The sequence below is a fragment of the Neopsephotus bourkii genome, unplaced genomic scaffold (genome assembly GCF_033783945.1).
Source record: "Neopsephotus bourkii isolate Nb327-2 ecotype Australia unplaced genomic scaffold, CSIRO-AGI_Nbou_v1 NB_1615, whole genome shotgun sequence".
Taxonomy (NCBI): Eukaryota; Metazoa; Chordata; class Aves; order Psittaciformes; family Psittacidae; genus Neopsephotus; species Neopsephotus bourkii.
In genome coordinates, this window is record NW_026902090.1 from 2,354,006 (window position 1) to 2,372,877 (window position 18,872).

Sequence of the window (18,872 nt, forward strand, 5' to 3'; positions counted from 1 at the left end):
CTGCTCATGATTCCAGCAATGACAATTTTTAATATACCCTCTATAAAACCATCCCATTTCAACACCACTATAAGGAGGATACTAGTAAACACCAGAGCATGTGCAAGACACACTCTGCTCAGGATGTCTGCAGTCACCAGGTGGTTAAAGGTACAGGAAAGCTAATGCCTTCTAGTGGCTGAATTTGTGTTATTAACTAAAAAGGACTTAATGGAACATCATCCGGAATGCCAGTCACTACTTAGCAGTGACACTTTTGGGTAGAGCAACTACTATGAAGAATACAGAAGAGAGGGCTTGTATCTTATCTACTTTCTTGAACCACTTACATCTTCAGGTAGCAAATGCTCATTTTTAATCAATTTTCCCTAGCAGAGCTCTATCCAGCCCTGTCAGCTGCAGCCCTGCTTTACAGATGAATAAGGTCTGTTGACCATTTCTCCCTTCAGAGAGACCCCATCCATGTGTTTATACTTCCCTTCATGCAATGTTTCATTTTCTTTTAACAAAGGAAAGCCATGTGGAAATGCAGCATCCTAAAGCATCAGAAGACTCAAAACAGGCACTGCCTTGCTGACCTGCCTAAACATCACTGGTCCAACTGATGCTTGTGACACGAAGCGGAAAATGAAATCTGACTCCTGCCTCAGTTTCCAGACAGCAGAACTAACAGATGATTTACCAGTCTGGCTTGCTTACGTTAAATTCCTCTTTCCAGCTTCACTTAGCCACTTGTATTCAATGATGGGAAAGCTATAGGAACTAACTGGAAGAGCTGTTTCCAGGGTCAGCCTCAAGCTAACTGGTGCTCAGAGCACCCACAACTTATATTCAATCGATCAGTGTTTTCTTTAGTGAATGAGCCTATCCCAACCTAAAAGCACACACAGAGAGTAACATATAAAAGTGGAACTGAACAAGCAGTCAAAAAGAAATAACTATGCAGCTATTATGGGTATCTGTTCTTAAATGGTCTCAGTGAATACTGCATAGGGTGTCAGAAAGGACATGATTTAACCAGGACACTCAGGACCAGATCTTGCAGCACTTTCCTGTGACTTCAAAGGCCACATATGTCTTTGCATAGTCTTGAAATGGAATTGCTCTGTAATATCCAAAGACACCTTGAAAAGATCAGAAAGAAACATTTGAAAGACTTTTGCCAACATGCTCAGCTCTTCCACTGGGGAAAAAAAAACAAGGTATCTCAGATGGAGATGGAGAAAGCAAACGAAATCAATATCTAAAACTAGTTTATTTTTAATTGCAACTGGTTTTATTTCTTCCAAAATTACCTAAGCAGCTTGCCATTTACTAGTACTTACTCTCAGATGTTATTATTGGTAATTGCTGTGTTATGATTACAAAGCACTGGCATAAATCTCACTCAGCACCTCTTTGGGTTTCTGAGGGCAAAACATTCACATGCTCTTCTCTGACCCCAAGTTCCTAATTATTAGCTATGCATGCCTATGTGCAACTCAACACCAACTGAATCAACCCAAACACCAGCTGAACTCAGCTGGCCTAGAGATTTTCATATGCGCTACGCTAAACCATCAGTCTGCAATCTTTCAAATTTACCTTCCTTTCTACGTTACCTTAGAAGCCAACTAGAAAGTTTCTCTTGTATATACACCACGACCAAATGCACTACACATTAGATGCAAACGCCAAGTGGAGAGCAGTATGAGTTGATTCCCATCCACATCTACTATCCTCCAAAGGAGATAAGGAATACTGATTCCAGCAACAAACACAGCCTGAACAGCTAAGCACTTCCTCCTGAACCCAATGCACACAGCTGGAAGACAGCTGTTGCTACCACAGCAGTGCAGGCAGCAGCTGCAGCCAGGCAAAAGGCAGAAGCTTGCAAAAGAAAGGGGCAACCCACCCAGAAGATCCTACAACCCAGACCTGGCCACCACACTTGCCAAAGCTGGACCACCCCGGCTGGAAAATATTTTGGGGAAGTGTACCTTCCTGAGGGTTCAGTGAGAATTTACTTCCTGAAAATCCAGCAAGAATGTACCTTAAGTGTTTTATGTATTATGCCAATGTTCACAGGGAGAACTACAAGGCCTGGGTCAAAGCCAGCTAATCCAAAGGCCTGTTCTTAAGTAAACAGTGGAAAACCACCCTACTGCAGAGCCTCCCACAGAAACCCGTACAGGAAATCTCTGTTTTACCCCTTCCTCTGAACCAATTGTGCTAAAGCAAAGTTAAATTATAATCTTATAGTAAGTGTATATGCAAAATAATAAGTCATTGTTTGAAAATATCAGGAATGCAGCTGGGAGCTGTGAATACTCTTTAACTAAATTACATTTGGACCGCATAATGACTTAAAGAAGCCTTTGTTTATAAATAAATCACTTGTGGTGAAAAGAGCCAGAATGGTAGTTTTGGAGACCGCAACTGTCTTCTTATTTACAGGATGGGTACAGCACAAGCAGTACTAGGGTACATTGTTCCCACACATCTGTTTCTACTAACTTACTTCATTTTGGAGCCTCTAATCTCAAAATTACATCCTTGGGTCTTCCTTTCTTCTTCCATCCACCTACAGAAACTCTGCACTGTAATTTCAAAAGAGAAACCAAAAGGTTGCTCTCATCCCAGCAGCATTTCTATAGGTATCTCATTGCTATGACTCCTGCTCCCCACATTTAATGAGCTCACATCTTTGCAGATTTTGAAGCAGTTTCAGCTGGCATGATGCACAGGGTAAGAACACACTTGTTTTCTCGCTTACATGTTCAGAGAAGGTAGCATGCAGATAATCACAGTGGGGTTTCCAACCTCTCCGGTTTAGTCAGAACTTCAGCTCTAACGAAACTACCATAAAAAGGTTGGCTGTGCTGGCAAATCCTACAGCGGATATTCATGGCCAGAGGATGATAACCTAAGGTCACCAGCAAGCAACAAGCTCAGCCTCTACCATCCTGTACCAGACTTGAAAAACTGATAGGACTAAGAGGTCTGGCACAAAGCCATTCACTACCCCTAGGTTTGAAAACCCAACTGTCCAGGAAGTAAAAGCAAATCTGCTTTTGACCTTATAGTACTGTGCATGCATGGTCACACATTCAGTAGACCGTGATGGGATTCTTAAACTGAATTACCTAGGCTTCCTTCTTGATGTTATGTTGGCATATAATATGATGTATTTTTCCTAGTACAGCTTGACACAGGCAGGTCTCCCTGCTCCTTTTTAGCCCTGCAAACACATGAGACTTCTGCAGGTGGGTCTGGATTATCAGTTGCTTACAATGGCTACCTTAAATATCTACGCAGTTTTTCCCAGATGTTTTTTAAGGTCTATTTACCATACATTAATTTTTATTTATTGTACATGGTGGATTTGCTCTGCAGTTGTGTTAAGAAAGCAGACTCATGTTATACACGCTCTCTATGTGGAGTACACAGTCCAAGGTTTTAGGAATCATTCCAATTAAGAAGTCATAATGATTAAAAAGCAAAATACAGCTCATTGCCATGAGTATCATAACCATGACGCATAATAGTCATTTTTTTTAGTAGCAGAAAACAGACATTTTACAATAGGAAATATTTATATGAATGTGCACTTTGAAGGTACTCAATAAGATATGCTTCAGCACAGAATAGCCAACTTTTGAAGAATTACAGAATTGTTAGGGTTAGAAGGAACCTCTGGAGACCATCTAGTCCAGTCCAGATCATAGCCATTTCAAATGTAATTTCATATTATATTTGTGCTGCTGACACTTATAAATCAAATTTACACCGTAGATGCAGTACAGACAGTAAGTGAAGAATTCCCATGCACTGACTTGGTAACATACCTCATCCCAAACACACCCTGAAGAGCAAAACCACGCTTCTACTCCTGGGCACATTCTGTTCAGTTTTCTGTCCTATTATTCACACTGCCAAAAAGCCACAGCTGTTTTGTATCAGGACATCAGCATTTGTAAGCCACCCTGAGGCAGGGACATGGCCTAGAGCAGGCACGGTGAACTCATCCCCAGGCTGTCCTCTGCTGACATATGGTGCTGTCCTCAGTTTCCCTTGGGATACAGCTGTAGTGCCTTACTCTCTCCATGTGTTTGCGCTGGATGGCATATGAGTATTTCTTATCCTGAGGCGACTAGTTACTGAGGTGTTCTTTCAAAGGAGTGAAGACAAGGCACGGCCCTGCCAAACAGCAAGCCAGTTCCTATGACAACTTTCCACTGCAGCCTGGCTGGAGACCATTAATTCACCTTCCCCAGACCAAGCAGCTGGTGGTAATATTACTTTGGGCCATCACAGACCTCTGCAGGGTTTTCACAAGCAGCCAAGCAACAGCAGATTGTGTGGTACTGAACCACACGGATCCCACAGCACCCCCTAATTTCAAACTCTTACAAAAGAATGGGTTCACTGAGTGCAACTGCATGACCCCCCTTCTGTCTCTTGGCCAGGGTTTTCAGAGCAGAGCTGCAGTCAGCTCTTCTTTCTGTACCTCCTCGCGAGTTGCTGCTTACAATTTCTGTAGGCTTCAAAGGTTGCAGATCATCTCAGTTCATCCAGGAGCACTGCAAACCTATTCTGCAGCCATTCCCAGATAACAGCTTATGCTGCGAGCTAACCACCCATCTATCAGTTTTTAACTGGAGCATTATTTCATTAAGCTGAACTGCAAATAACAGGTATGATTTGAGCAAATAAACCTATCTGCCTTTTCAATAAGCATCAGTTAAATATCTCATTTTCATAGCTTGCTTCCCTTTTGCTTCCGATACAAAAATAATATACTAGTATATTTGTAAAGGAAATAAAACACTCCTTTCAATGCTTCCCAAGAGTACACCACCGCAGTGTTTGCCAGTAAACACCACACTAAGGCTTCTGTTTTTCTCAAAAACAAACATTCCCCTTGAAGTTATAAAAAAAAAAGGCTAGGATAAATATTTCTAGTGGTTTTAGGGAGCGTCTGGTAACTTTCAATTCAAGCTACATTAGGAATTGAACATGTCAAGGAGTAGCAATTCAGTGCTATTACTATTGTTATTATCATACAAGCTGGAAATTCGCTTGGGAAAATTTCAGCCTGCATCTGATTTTTGCTGGCATAGCCCCTACACCCAGCGTCTAACACTAATGCTACCAAAGCACACATACTAACAGGCTGTTAATTTCAAACCTCAGCTGAAAACATTTCTCCTATTCTTACCATTTTCCCCCCCATTTATCTCTGCAATTGTGCTTCATTCAATGGAGTATTTTAAACATAACTCAGCCGTGCATTTCGCCATACAATCTGTTTGAATGACGCTGTACAGAGTAAAGGTTGCATTGTGCTATATAATGAAAGTACGTCTATGCTTGAACAAACTCCAACCGCTGTTAATCAAACCAGCGAGTTCCTGAATGATCTTTGGGACTCCAGACTAACGGCAATAGGTTATTTTAAACAGCAGCTCTACTCTAAACTATATTTAAGTTGACAGGGGCTGACAAGGATTGAGACAGACTGCCAGAGCCGATCGGTTCACAAATGAAATACCAAGGTTTTTCCTCACTGCTAGAACTACACATTCAGCATGTGAACCAAAGACCAAAATGTAGCTCTGAGTTTTGTTTGGTTTTCAGTAAAACCACACCGCACCTGAAAGGAGCTGAAAATCTTCTTGCTTTCAGCTTATTCACCAGGGACAAACAGGTATATGGATCAACACAATCTATCTCAGTCAGTGACAAGACGTAATGCTAAACTGACACACAGGACAATTTGGATAGGTGAGAGAGAGATGTTTCTACGTGACGACAAAGAAAGCATTTCACAATCTTTGAGGTTCAAACAGTGTATCTTCCAAAGCTAAAACCAAAATTAAACATTTTAAAACATGAGTGATTATGCCTTGGGAGGAACGCTCTCTCGACCACCTCAAAGAGGATCCTCAGTATCCAGCTTGGCAGCCTTCAGAAACACAAGCGAGGGAACAAACTTGAGGGTTTCATAATCGCAGGGGTTCCAGGAATTTTAAAAACTGCCTGTGCTACAAGCACAGTGCTGCCCTATTAAATCATCTCGCCTAGCAGACACCACTGTAGGTTCGTTTCCGCTATACGTTTTGCAACATTATTTCTGGCACAAAAGGAGGGGATTAAAAAGAAGCACGAGCAAAGTGTGAGCAAAGCAGTTCCGCGTTGGGGTTTTTTATTTTATGTATTTACTTGGTGCTCGTTCCTGGTTCAGGCTATCAGCTCAAGCCTCATACAGCCGTACTGCCAAGAGCAACTCAAACCAGAGCAGTGACAATGAACCCTCACCCCGATGCAAGGCTGCCCGGGAAGCGCTGTGGCTGGCTGTTCTCAAACAAGAGGATCGCCGATACCCACCAGCCCGGCCGGGGCGGCGGCTGCCCCCGGGTATGCTGCGAGCTGGAAGGCGCCGCCGGCACCCCTCCGCTCCACGTGAGACGGAAGGGAGAAACGGACACCCCGCTTACAGACACCGTACCGGGGGCTCCTTCTCCTCAGGGCGGCAGACGAACCGCCTCCCTGCCCCGCGGCGGGAAGGCAGCTCCGGGGCGCAGCCCGGCGGCCACAGGGCGGGAGCTGCCTCTGAGGAGTCTCCCTCAGCGGCACAAGAGGAAATGCCTCCGGCGGGAGCACCCCGGCTCCGCTCGCCGCCCCTCCCTCCCCTCCTCAGCCCCGGCCAAGGCGGCGGGCGGGCGGGCGGACGGACCCCGCTCCGCCTGAGGGGAGCTCGGGGGGGGGGGGGGGGGCACACGGGACACACACACGCACAGAGACGCTCCCCCCACCTCAGCCACCACCGCAACGGTCCCCGCCGCCCGCCCGGCGCCGCGCGCACGCGCACCGGCACGCGCGCACTGCCCCCGCGCGCCCGGGCCGCTCTCACCTCCTGCCGCGCTCGGAAGAAACTACCCCGCACAACTGCCGCAGCGCCCGGCCCGCCGCACTGCGCAGGCGCGGCCCGCGGCCCGCCCCGCCCGCCCGCCAGGCAGGGACCGGGGAGAGTGTGCGAGCCCGGCACTGAGCCGCAGAGACAGAGAGCGAGCGGGGGGCAGTGTGCCAGCCAGCCCGAGAGCCGCACACACCCTCCCTGCAGCCCAACTACAGAGCCTGGCACGGTTCTGGGCAACGTCTGTGGGGCTGCACCCCACAGCCCTGCACCCCCCCAGCCTGCCTGAGCACTCACAGCATGCTACAGAGGCTGAAGGAGCCAGAGCTTTGGCTAAAATACCACAATTAATTAATGATTTTTGGGGGGTGAGGGGGGCCTATCCGTGGTAATGGCAGGGGATTTAGGGGACAGTTGGGATCCTGCCAGCCCATCCCAAGCAAAGGTCCACTGCCACCAGAAAGCACAGGCCTATGGCAATCACAGCTGCGGACATGGCAGTCTAAGCTGGAAAGGCTCTGGGGATGGTTGTGTGGCACAAAAACTATCCATTGGTTCAGTGCCAGCTGTACCACACTGGGCCAGCACCAGCCCAAGAAGTCCCAGGCAAAAAAACCCCACAACTCCGTGGCAAAACACGCCAACCTTTTACTGGCTGGTTTTGCTCATTCTGGGGGCCCAGAACAGGCCACAGCCCCAGGGGTCCTGGCCACCTCAGAGTGGTCGCCACCAGTTGACAGTGGTGATGGCAGCCAGTCACTTGCCCCAGCTCGTCCTGGGCCCTCACTGCTCTGCTGAACACCCAGCACCCAGGGGTTCCTGTCTCTCTTCCCATGCCTCAGTGGTGGCTGGAAGATGGGAATGCCTCCCCCTCCTCCAGCAGCAGCTTTTCTAGCTCCACCATCATGGTGCTTCCTTTATCTCCCCAAGGACACTTCCTTCAGCTTTCCCTGCCTCCCTCCAGGAGATAAGGCACTGCCACTGCCCTCCATGCACTGGGACATGCCACAGCGCAAGGTTTTGCTGACTTAGGCATAGCTGGCCCATCGTGGCTCTATGGGCTCTGTGAGCCTTGCTCCATTGCCTCACCAAAGGAAAGCACCCAACAGCACCAGCATTTAATACATGCAGTTAGTTCTGGGTAAAACAAATCCTGTTTTGGGCACCAAGGCCGCATCGGGGCAATGTTACCCACCCAGGAAGCTCAGCCTGCACTTCCCAATGCCACTGAGACATCTCGTGGCACCTGGACCAAGTATTTAAGCAAAGGGTTTCACTTGGGCATGTGTCCACCTGTATTTGGAAGCTCACAATAGGAACACATTTCCATGTGTCCTCATGGTGGGGACCATCCTGGAGTGTGTCTGTGTGTGTGTATGTCTGCATATCTTTCCAATACATAACCCCAGAAGATGCACTGCAGCCATCAAGATGACTGAAAGTATTAAACAGGCAAAAATCTGTCAGCATAGGAAAGAGACTAAGGCAGGTAAGGCAAAGTCTGCAAAATCCTGCACGGGGCAGGGGGTGGGTGGGCAGGAACCATGTCTCAGCTCTTCCACCGTGTCCCCAAAGCCAGGGGCATGGCATGAATTCAGCTGGCAGCGACTCCGAAGTGCGAAGAAAGATGACGGTTTTTCATATGGCACGGTATCAAACAGTGGATTACAGAGCATGGTGGCATCCAGGATGTGAACTTGCACTGATTAGATAAGGGCCAGCAAATACAGGGATAGGACTGCTGCCTGGGGAGCTCTGGAGCTACAGGCAGCCTGACTCAGGGAAGTTATACCAGGGAAGCATAAACCTGCCACTGTCAGAAACAAACACCTGAGTTAGAGGTACCCATTGCAGACTATTTCCTATTTTTGATAGTGGTTTTGTGCACGTGCAATTCAACAAACACGACTTGCTTTCTTCTAGGTGTACATATACATCTAGATACACATATACATGTTTTCTCCTTGATATTGCTGTCCCTACCGACAGAGCTGTCCCTTCCACAGGGGATCAGACCTGCCTGTACAACAGGAGATCTGGGAGCAGCCTCCCAGGAGCCACTTGGGTCTGCTTTGTCCCAGCACCAGGAAGCATTTCCCTCTCACGCAGCTGCTGCAGTGAAGCTGGGTGGTGAAACACCTTCACAGAGCATTAGTTCAATGGACTGTGCTGGAAACCAGCCAGAAGGTATGTATCCCATTGCTGTGTGCGCACAGCTCAGAGGACAGCTTTTGCCTCTGAAGCAGAAGCCTGGGCAGATTGCAGCTTGGGAGTTTGATGAGCCCCCTCAGCAGGCGGCTGCTTTAAGGACTCCTCATGCTGTCTCAAATGCAAGACCTGATTTTTGAAGCAACTGGGAGCTATGGAATGGTCCTGAGCAATTTAATCCTGGGTTTCAGTAGCGTACAATTCTTAGCTATGGGACTTTTTCTGTTTTTCTGTCTGGTTTCTAGCCTTATAAATTTCCTCCTGATGACGTGTTTGTGTGTCCCAACAGAGATCCATATGTTACTCAGGCATCAAGGTTTTCTGAGGCTGAACACAGCCCAGGTACTGCCCTGGTTTTAATTTGTGCCCGCTTCCAGCTTGTCGTCTCATTTCAGGGCTGACATGTTGGCATTCAGCTCGTCTCCAGCCTCTGGCAAGAGGAGAGGACATGGCCATGCTTCAGCTCATCCTATCACTGGGAGGGCTTTACATCTCCCAGGTTTGTTGGCCAAGTCAGCCCCTGAGAGCAGGGTCAGGGGTTCAGGGGGCTCACAAAAGAATTGCATTTGGGTGCCAGCCACCTGGATTGGGGTCCAGCTGCAGCTGCCTGGAACACGGGAGCACCCCCAGAACTGGCAGCTCGTGCTGAGCGGATCCAAAGGTCTCAGCCACCATTTGCTTCTCTGAAAGAAGCAACCTTACAGTGAGCCGGAGCTGCACCCTTGTTCTGCAGGACAGCAGTGCTTATCATCATTTATTAGCTCTAACTCCTTCGACTCATTCAGCTACAAGTTCCTAGTAGTCACACTAGCAACTGGCTCAGGTCCCACCTGCTTAATGCAGTCTCCTTCTGTCTGTGTAGAAAGACCCCAGGGCACCCCAACCCACTGGGAGGCAAAGGGATTCAATCCTAGGGTCTTTACCCATGGACATCAGCGGTCCCTGCAGAGATGCATTTCTTCTGCTGGAGAAGCCTGTAACACTCCTGACTTTGCTGTTAGATTAAATAGGTATGGCAGTGCTAAAACAGCACAAGTGAGGAGGCCAGGATAAGCTGCACTCCACTTTTCCAAGACAAAAGAAAACTACAGAAGCCTCTATCATCAGTAATAAGCAACAGAGCAAAGTCATCAGAACAATGCTACACACATACTTAAGCAGAGATGAAAACTTCTCAGTTATCGGTCAGTTATTCCCAGCAGCAGACCCTGACTTAGGATATTGTAATGCAAAGCAGCAGATGTCAAGGAAGTGGTAAAACACACTTGTGGGTGAAAAGTATGTGAAAGACCTAAAAAACCCCCACCCAGATGAAGTAGGGGATTTCTGTAGCAGCAGTGTGAGCCAGACAGCCTGGGCCAGGCATCACGCTCCAGGGCCAGGGCACTGGCAGTTCCCAGCCCTGCCCTGCAACCGAAACATAAGCTACTCAGACAATCCAAGCCTTGCAGCCTCACTGTCGCTGACCCAAAATGGGCTTCAAGAAAACTGAGTCCTTCCAGGAAAACTGCCTGAGAGCAGATTTGAGTCCCGGAAAAGTGAGGCACAAGGCAGATCTGTCACCCAAGTTTGTGCAAAGCTCCTGTCTCTTTCCTTTGTCTCCACTGGCTGATGCTCATTCCTCCTATGCCCTGTGGGATGGATGTATGGGGCTAAGGTGAGCTATATACATGTGTGTGTTGATCCTGTAGCCAATCCCTGACTGTAGGCTTAGGAGCAGCCTGGTCCCACAGCTGGGCAGTGCCTTGCCTTGGGCTGGACTCATCTCCCTCCCAAGTGAAAGGGGTGTTTTCCCCACTGGGCTTCTGCCCTAGGCAATGCCCTCATAGGCATGGCTTTAGGAACATAGGACTCTAGGCATTGTTAGGAACTAACTTCTGATCCCAAGGAGATGGGAATCCCAGAATCATCCCTCCCCATTTGGCTGGTCCCTTTGAAACAACAGCTCTTTTGGAAGTCATTGCTCTAACCAGTGCCAACCCTGGCTTTCTTGTTCTCCACTCTCATCTCCTTCATGCTGTCCCTGAATCACCTGTAAAGGAGAAACTGGGACAAGTAGAAGAACTGGGCATCAGCACAGAGCTCAGTGGCACAGACACGTACAGCAGGAGACAGGATCCTCTTGCACATCTCACCACATTCCTCACACCTGGCTCACAGTTATTTTAAGCTGCTTTTTCCACCTCACAGCTACATTTTGTGCTGCTGCTCCCAGAGATCAGACACGTCCCACAGGTCTCTTGGCAGGTCCTGCATTGGGATGCTGTGCTCCTGGGAACGGCACCTGGCCGCAGTGGTGTGGGGTGATGATGTACCCCTTCCCATCAGCTCTGCAGCCCAGCAAACCCCTGCCAGTGGAAGGCTCAGGCTCTTTCAGTTCTCAGCAAACAACCTGAAGGCAAAATCCTCCCTTGCTTGTCCCCTGCAGCATGGCTGGACAGCCCCCAGCTCCATCCTGCAGAGACCCCACAGGGAGGAGGGGGGCTGGGGGGACCAACCCCCCAGGACACGTTCACCCCAGGCACAGGCGCACAGAACGGGCTCCCTTGAGGGAACAGCTGGGCATACCCCAGCAGGAGTGATTTCTGTGCGTGTGCCAGCCTGACTCTGCCTCTCCACCTGCCCATTCTTGCCTGCTTCCTTCTGTGTTTCTGCTTCTCCTTGCCTGTGCATCTGCGTGTGCATCTGTGTGTGTCTCTCTGCACGTCTGCTTGTCTCTCTGTCCGTCTGGCTCTGAGCATGTCTATGTATGTGTCTCACTGTGAATGTGCTTGTCCCTTCCCGCGTGCCTGCGCGTCCGTCTGTCCCTTTGTGTGTGTGTGACCTTGTCCATCTTCCCGTGCCTGTTCGTGTGCTCTTTATGTGTCCGTCTGTCCGTCCATCCCCACACACGTACATCCATCCATCCATCCATCCATCCATCCATCCATCCATCCATCCATCCGCCCCTCCCGCCGCCACAGCCCTTCAGCACCTCGGAGCACGGACAGCTCCCGCCGTCTCCTACCGCGGCGGCCCCGCGCACCGCACCGCGCACCGAGCATCGTACCGCAACATCCCCCCACCGGAGCGCCCCGCCCCGCGCCCCTCTCCGCACCGCATCCCGCCCCGCCCCGCCCCGCCGTACTTAAGCACCGCCGCAGCCGCCGGTCCTGCTCCGCCGCCATGAGCTACAGCGCGGAGCCGGCGGCTCTGGCCGCCTCCTACCGCCACCTCTTCGCTGAGGCCCCGCGGCGCTCCGAAGGGGCTGCGGGCCTGCGGCCGCGCCTGGGCGCGGAGCCGGGGCCGGGCCGGGAGCGCAGCGCTGAGCCGCGTCTGGTGCGGGATAGCGAAAAGGCGCAGCTTCAGGGCCTGAACGAGCGCTTCGCCGGCTACATCGAGCGGGTGCGGGCGCTGGAGGAGCGGAACCGGGCGCTGGCGGCGGAGCTGGCGGCGCTGCGGCAGCGGTCTGAGGAGCCGCGCCGCCTGGGCCAGCTGCTGGGCGGGGAGCTGCGCGCCCTGCGCGCCCGGCTGGAGGAGGCGCACGGTGAGCGGGCGCAGGCGGCGCTGGAGCGGGCGCGCCTGGCCGAGGAGACGCAGAGGCTGCGGGCGCGCTGCGAGGAGGAGGCGCGGGGCCGCGCCGAGGCGGAGCAGGCGCTGCGCTCCCGGCAGCAGGCGGCCGAGGGGGCTACCCGCGCTCGCAACGACCTGGAGCGGCGTGCGGCGGCGCTGCGGGAGGAGCTGGCGGCGCTGCGCAGCGCACACGCCGAGCAGCTGGCGCAGCTCGGGGCCGCGCTCCGCGCCGCCTCGCAACCAGCACCGGCCCCCTCGGTGCGGCCCGACCTGGCTGCGGCGCTGCGGGAGCTGCGCGCCCAGTACGAGGCGCTGGCGGCCCGCAACCTGCAGGCGGCCGAGGACTGGTACCGCACCCGCTGCGCCCGCCTCCACGAGCGCGCGGCCCGCAGCCAGGAGGCCGTGCGTGCCAGCCGCCGGGAGGCCGGCGAGTGCCGCCGTCAGCTCCAGGCTCGCCTGGCCGAGATGGAGAGCCTGCGCGGCGCCCACCAGTCCCTGGAGAGGCAGCTGCAGGAGCTGGAGGAGCGGCACAGCGCCGAGGCCGCCGGCCTGCAGGTGAGCCTGGCTGCGCCGGGATCCGACACCTTTCCTTCCCCGCGTAGGGTCCCCGGGCAAGCTCCGCCCCGGTGCTCGGTACTGTGCTGCACTGGGCACCCCCTTCCCGTGCAACCTGCCCCAGTGGTCAGCACCTCCATCCCAGTAAACTCCCCTAGCGCTGTGCAGCACCGAGCACCCAGCGTTCCCCCTGCTCTGGTCCTGTTCAGCGCTGAGCATCTTCACTGCAAGCACACTCTGCAGCAGCCCCTCCCGCAGGGCTGGGCACTCCGGCCCCATGCAGTGTCCCCCCCGCACCGTGCAGCGACCAGAGCCTCTCTATCCCGTGCTGTGCTGTATGCACACAACACCGCTCTCCCCCCCAATGCAGGAGCAGTGCGCCTGCAGCACTGCAGCTTGCCCCCCACCCTGGCATACGGCCTCTGCCCTGGACGACTAATCCAGCCTCACCAGGGCATTGCCGCCACCCTTTACCCATAGGCAGAATCCCAGAAAGCAGGTTTGGGGGGCATACGCAGGGCCAGGACACTCCTTCCACCACCCCCTTTGCACAGGGGACATCCCCGCACATGGCAGTGCTGTTTGGGGCATCGCCCCATCCCTGCCCTCTCCCCTGAGGGTCATCTCCAAAACTGCCCGCACATTTCCTGTTGCTGTGAGTAGTTCCTCGAAGGTGTCTGCCCAGGCTTGGCCCCTCGCCCTGTGCCTGTCTCTTGGCACCTGCACTGCAGAAACTGGAGCTCTGCAAACGGTCAGGCTGGATCTGCAGCCAGATCCCAGCACCTCTTATGTCTGCCTGCCACTCACAAGGGGCAGACATGGAGCACTCCACATCTCTTATTCCACTGCTGCAGTATTACATTTTCTTGCTACAGGGAAATGTTCATGATTTATAATAAAATAAATTACATGGCTATTATGCCATTACATGGCTATTAAATGATCTGTGCTTTCTAAATCAAGTCATTTCCTTCTAAATACCAAACCCCCCCCACCTTACATCATACCTGAAAGACGTTATTTCACACCCGAGTAATGCCTTGTCATTTTCAAGGCCAGATTTTGCTGGCCTCTCTAGAACTCATGACAGTAGTTCCAAGCTGCTTGCAAAAGTCCTGAATAGTTGAGGTCTTCTTCAGCAAATATTGTGAAAATAGGGAGTATCTATTTCCTGTCGTGGATGAAAGGATTACGCACAGTAATCGTCTTAAATAGTCTTGATGCCATATGAAAAGGGATTTCAGGAACAACCTATGGATTGAGGGGGAATAAAAAATGCAACTGAATTAAATGGCATCATAATTGAAATTGTTTTAGTGATAGCACAGCAGTGTTTTCCCACATGACCCTCAGCAACTGCTTTAAGTGTGGCAATATATAGGAGCCTTTTAAGCAGTGTGCATGTGTAGCAGCACATAATGGCTGCAACCAGTGGAAATGGATGGAATACTCTTAAAAGAGAACATTCCTATTGTTTGAGCTTTTGAAATGTTCCTATAGTCTGCTAAATCAGGGGCATGTCTTGATATCTGTAGGCTATCCAGTCAAATCTGGAGCAACATATGAGAGTTTTCCATTAGGGGACAGGTTTGCAGTGGTGTGGGGAGGGGTTATTCTACCAGCTGGTAAAGCTGGGGTGTGGAAGATAGGTACATGCAGGGTACCAAGGATAACCCATTTTTAAAGAGCATTTTGTCCATGCGAACTGCAGCATTGGGAAGGGGGCTGAGGGCACAGAGGGTCAGAGAGCAAGAGTGGGGCTGTCCAACGATCGGGTCACCCCGAGTCCCTCCCTTCTGTCATGGCTCGGTGCAACCGCAGTCTGGCTGCATTGGAGCAGAGATTTTAATCTGCACTGCAGCAGAAGCCGTGCATGTCCTGGGTGTAGCCATGCATGTTCTTTTCAGGTGATGCCCCAATGGTCTCCTTGAACTGCTCAGTCCTTCCTCAGAGGCACAGCTCCATGCAGCCCCATGGTCAGCCAGCACTGCTCGAGGCAGAGACCCCAAGGATGGCTGCTAAATGTCTGACAGGGCAGGATGTATCCAGCTAACTTGACTGAGGTGTCCATGCCACATTCAGGATGAGCTGCCACTGCTTCTCTGGGGCCCAGATGAGGCTTGCTGCACCAGGCTCAGCATAGCTCCCTGCTCCTTGGGCAGCTTCACTGTCATGGCTGTCTCTGGACTGAGCACAAGGAAGGTTATGCAGGACACAAAGGAGGGGACAGGATGGGAATGACAGGGACAAGATGGGGATAAGGACAGTGACAGGATGAGGATATGGAAAGGATGGGGACGAGGACAGGGCCAGGATGGACATGATGTGGCAGGACAAAGCTTGTTCACTGGGACAGAGAAGCTGGAAGCTCCAAGGCCTGGCTGTGGGAGGGGGTGTGGGAGAGCAGATGTTGGCAGTGGCCATTGCAGGGCTTTGCAGACAGGGCTGCAAACTGCTTACTCATTCCTGCTCCAAATCACGCTCCTCCAGTGGCACAGTGGGGTGGCTGGCAGTGGGAAATCATCTGATTGAGAAGATCCCTATAGGAACAGGTTTCGCTGCTTTTACGCTGCTGCTTAGATACCTGTGGGAGAGAACCAGGTTGCTTGTTTTCTGACCAAAAATAGAACAAAAAGATTAGTCCCCTTTGTTAGCAGGAGATCTGGCTTTGGACTTATGCACATCACAGGTAGAACAGGATGTAGCAGCTATGGCACGGCAAAGCTGATGGAAAGGACACTGGAAGGACGTTGTCCAGCTGAGCTCTTGCAGAGCAGGCTTCTGACTCTGGAGCCCCCCATATCCCTGCATCTGGAGCCCCCCACCCTGGGGCTCTGAGGCATCTTCCTGGGAAGGTGTCAGACTACCCATCCTGGAACCAGCTCTTCCCTCCTGCCCTGGCAGCACTATCTCTCCTTCCACCACCTGAACACATCCCAGCCTTTCCTAAACACCCCCAAAACATGCTGCAGCCCTTTTCCTGGCAACCTCTCAACCCGTGGGCTGATGCAGTGCTGGGTGCTCCCATGTGTCCTGCTTTGATGATGCTTAAGCCCAAAACTTCTTATCCCTCCCCAGCAGTTCTTCCCTTCCCTCCATAGCAGCCTGCCTCATCCCCTGCAGGATTGGGGGCTCCACCACCCTGTGCTATTTGCTGCCTCCGTCTCAAAGCCCGTGCTGCAGATGGGAAACTGCTTAAATCCATCAATGTTTAAAGCCTTCCCCCGCAGCACATACTCACAAGCCATGCCCAGTGCATTGCCCGCTACTCCATCTCTGTTAGCATGAAATTTCATGGCCTGAAGGTCCTACTGGGATGTGCCATCATGGACCAACCATCATGGAAGCTTCCCTGTCTCTGCAATGGGCAGAGCAGACAACCTGTGGGAGAGGTCCCTGCTCCAAAACACAGCCCTGAATGCTAACCCTAACCCTAACCCTTTGCAGGACACCATTGGGCAGCTGGAGGATGACCTGCGAAACACCAAAAATGAGATGGCTCGGCACTTGAGGGAGTACCAAGACCTGCTTAACGTCAAGATGGCCCTGGATATTGAGATAGCTGCCTACAGGTAAGGCTGCTCTGCCCCTGCTCTGCCTGGCAACCTCCCAATCCCCTGACCCCACCAGGCTGGGGTATTTTCAAGGACCCAGTAAAGTACCTGGGAACACACTCAAGAAGGTACACCATTGTATTGCTCATCTTCCCTGCCTGGGGAGCAGCCACAGCTCTATGGCATGCCTCGATCTAGCAGACATGAACCATGTCCGTCGTCATCCCACAAGCAGCTGCTTTTAATGGGTTGGAGATTTCTCTCTCTTGCAAAGTCAAAGTAGATGCAAAGGCAGAGTCCCTCTGGTTTGTGGTTTTATTTTCCTGGCATTTCTGGATGGAGAGGAGGGGACTGGTCCCATGTACCCCATATTGCCAGTGCTCCAAAAATTATTCACCAGAGCATATTATTTTGAACCAGTTCCATGGCACAGCATGACCCAAGCCAGTGTCCACTGCAGGCTGGCGTGATGGCCTGGAGTGCTTGGACTTCCTCGCAGGTCACAGCATGCCCCCAGCCTTTGCAGATATTTCATGTAAGATATCCTAAGACTAACCTCTTCCCTTATGATGTGCTTGCAGGAAGCTGCTGGAGGGAGAGGAGAATCTCTTCAGCATGGGAAGCGTCGGCCTTTCGGAGCTCAATCCTCTCCCCAATCCCACTTACTCCTTCCAGCCAAGAGGCTTTAGCTCCTCTACTCTGTCCTTCATGGAGGACAAACAAGGAGAGGTTATTAAAGTGACCTCTAAAGTATCATCCAGCAGGGCTGCGATGATTGAGAGGACCATAACCTCTGCCAAGAAAAGAGGGAGATTAAACCTGCATGAAGGAATCATTGCAAATGCAAAGATGTAACTGTAAGGACCCCGTCCGTTTTGCATTTGAGGGGGAACAGTCTCCACTTGGCCTTTAAATTTCCTCTCTGGGCACAAAGCTGTGCTGGGCTCGCAGGAATCCTCCTGGTGTTCCCTGGACACTGACCTGGGGCTGGCTTCCTTGTGAGTCCTGCCATGCAGAGGCCGAGCTTGGCACACTGCTCCCTTTTAAATGGGGCGGAGGCACGGGCAGGTAGCTAGATGCATGTTGGTCGTTGTTGTGGTGGCACAGTGGACTCGTAGCGGCACAGTGGACTTGCAGCACCCACCATCTCCCCGTCTCTCTCTCCCTCCTCCCATGGCATGCGAGAGGGAGCCAGCTCTCTGGGAAGGGGGAGGCAAGGGAAACAACATGTTTACTGTAACTAGTTTCAAGGCTACAGCCCTTCATCTACTATCCAAACCCACGTATACCTGAACTCTTCCCCATTCCTCAAGCCACAGCCGTCCACTTTTAATCCCAGAAGCACAGAGATAGCTGTACCGGACTGTAACCACACCTGACACCTGGTCTATGAGCCACTTACGTTTTCAACTATAAGGAATGTTCATTTTATTTCATCCTGACAACTCCGTCTGGTTTTGGGCAGTGTTAGTGCAGGCAGGCATGTGGGGTTTGCTAGCAGCAGGCACAGAGCAGGGATGAGATGAGGGTACCACAGTGGTGCAGAGAGCAGCACCTTATGTGGTGTCATTGGCTCTGAAATGTCGGGGTCCACAGAGCCCCTTCTTTGGCTGCACAGTTGGCAGATGAAACCCCTGTGCTCCCATGAGCACTGTGCCCCAGCCAGTGCTGGGAAGCTGCAGGACTCCTAAGCACCAGCCCACAAAGCATCCTTGCCTCTGCTCTAACTGTTCCAGTGTGCCAAATTTGATGTAGGATTTACAACCATAGGTTTCCTTCAATGCCTTAAAATTTGCCAACGATCGCTTTTGCAAGAGCCGGAGACTCTGCGTGTATTGCGTGCCAGTGCCCTGGCAAGGTCACCATCACGACGTGGTGGTGCCAGAGTCGGTTCTGGAACCAGCAAACTGTTTGCTCGCACTCTTTCCTCTTCTGTTGTAAGGCACAAGATAATAATTAAAAAGAAAGAAATAGTTATGTGGATCAAACCGAGCCGTTTTGTTTTCTTTGCTGCTGCTTTGCCTCGGGAACATACTTTGGTGCCTGGCCCGCAGCTGGTTCAGTCTCCAGCAGCCCCTTTAGGCCCCCACAAAGAGCTGGGTGTG

The 18,872-nt window shown here is 51.7% G+C and overlaps 2 protein-coding genes across 3 annotated transcripts in view; one reads left to right on the forward strand and one right to left on the reverse strand.

Moving 5' to 3' along the window:
- NT5C2 (5'-nucleotidase, cytosolic II) overlaps window positions 1–12,358 on the reverse strand; it is a 68,745-nt gene extending 56,387 nt beyond the window's left edge. Inside the window, exon 1 of one of the 2 annotated variants that reach the window (XM_061372586.1) lies at window positions 12,234–12,358. In XM_061372586.1, coding sequence (XP_061228570.1) covers window positions 12,234–12,273 — 40 coding nt within the window. In that variant the 5' untranslated portion in view covers window positions 12,274–12,358. Of the gene's footprint in view, window positions 1–6,895; window positions 7,035–12,233 lie in introns of those variants that run through there. The other variant, XM_061372587.1, reaches the window with a different exon arrangement.
- Window positions 12,272–18,755, forward strand: INA (internexin neuronal intermediate filament protein alpha). Its single transcript, XM_061372590.1, has 3 exons — window positions 12,272–13,213; window positions 16,661–16,785; window positions 17,349–18,755. The coding sequence occupies exons 1-3, from the start codon at window positions 12,272–12,274 to the stop codon at window positions 17,620–17,622; spliced, it is 1,341 nt and encodes a 446-aa protein (XP_061228574.1). The 3' UTR covers window positions 17,623–18,755.
- Window positions 18,756–18,872: the final 117 nt, after the last annotated feature.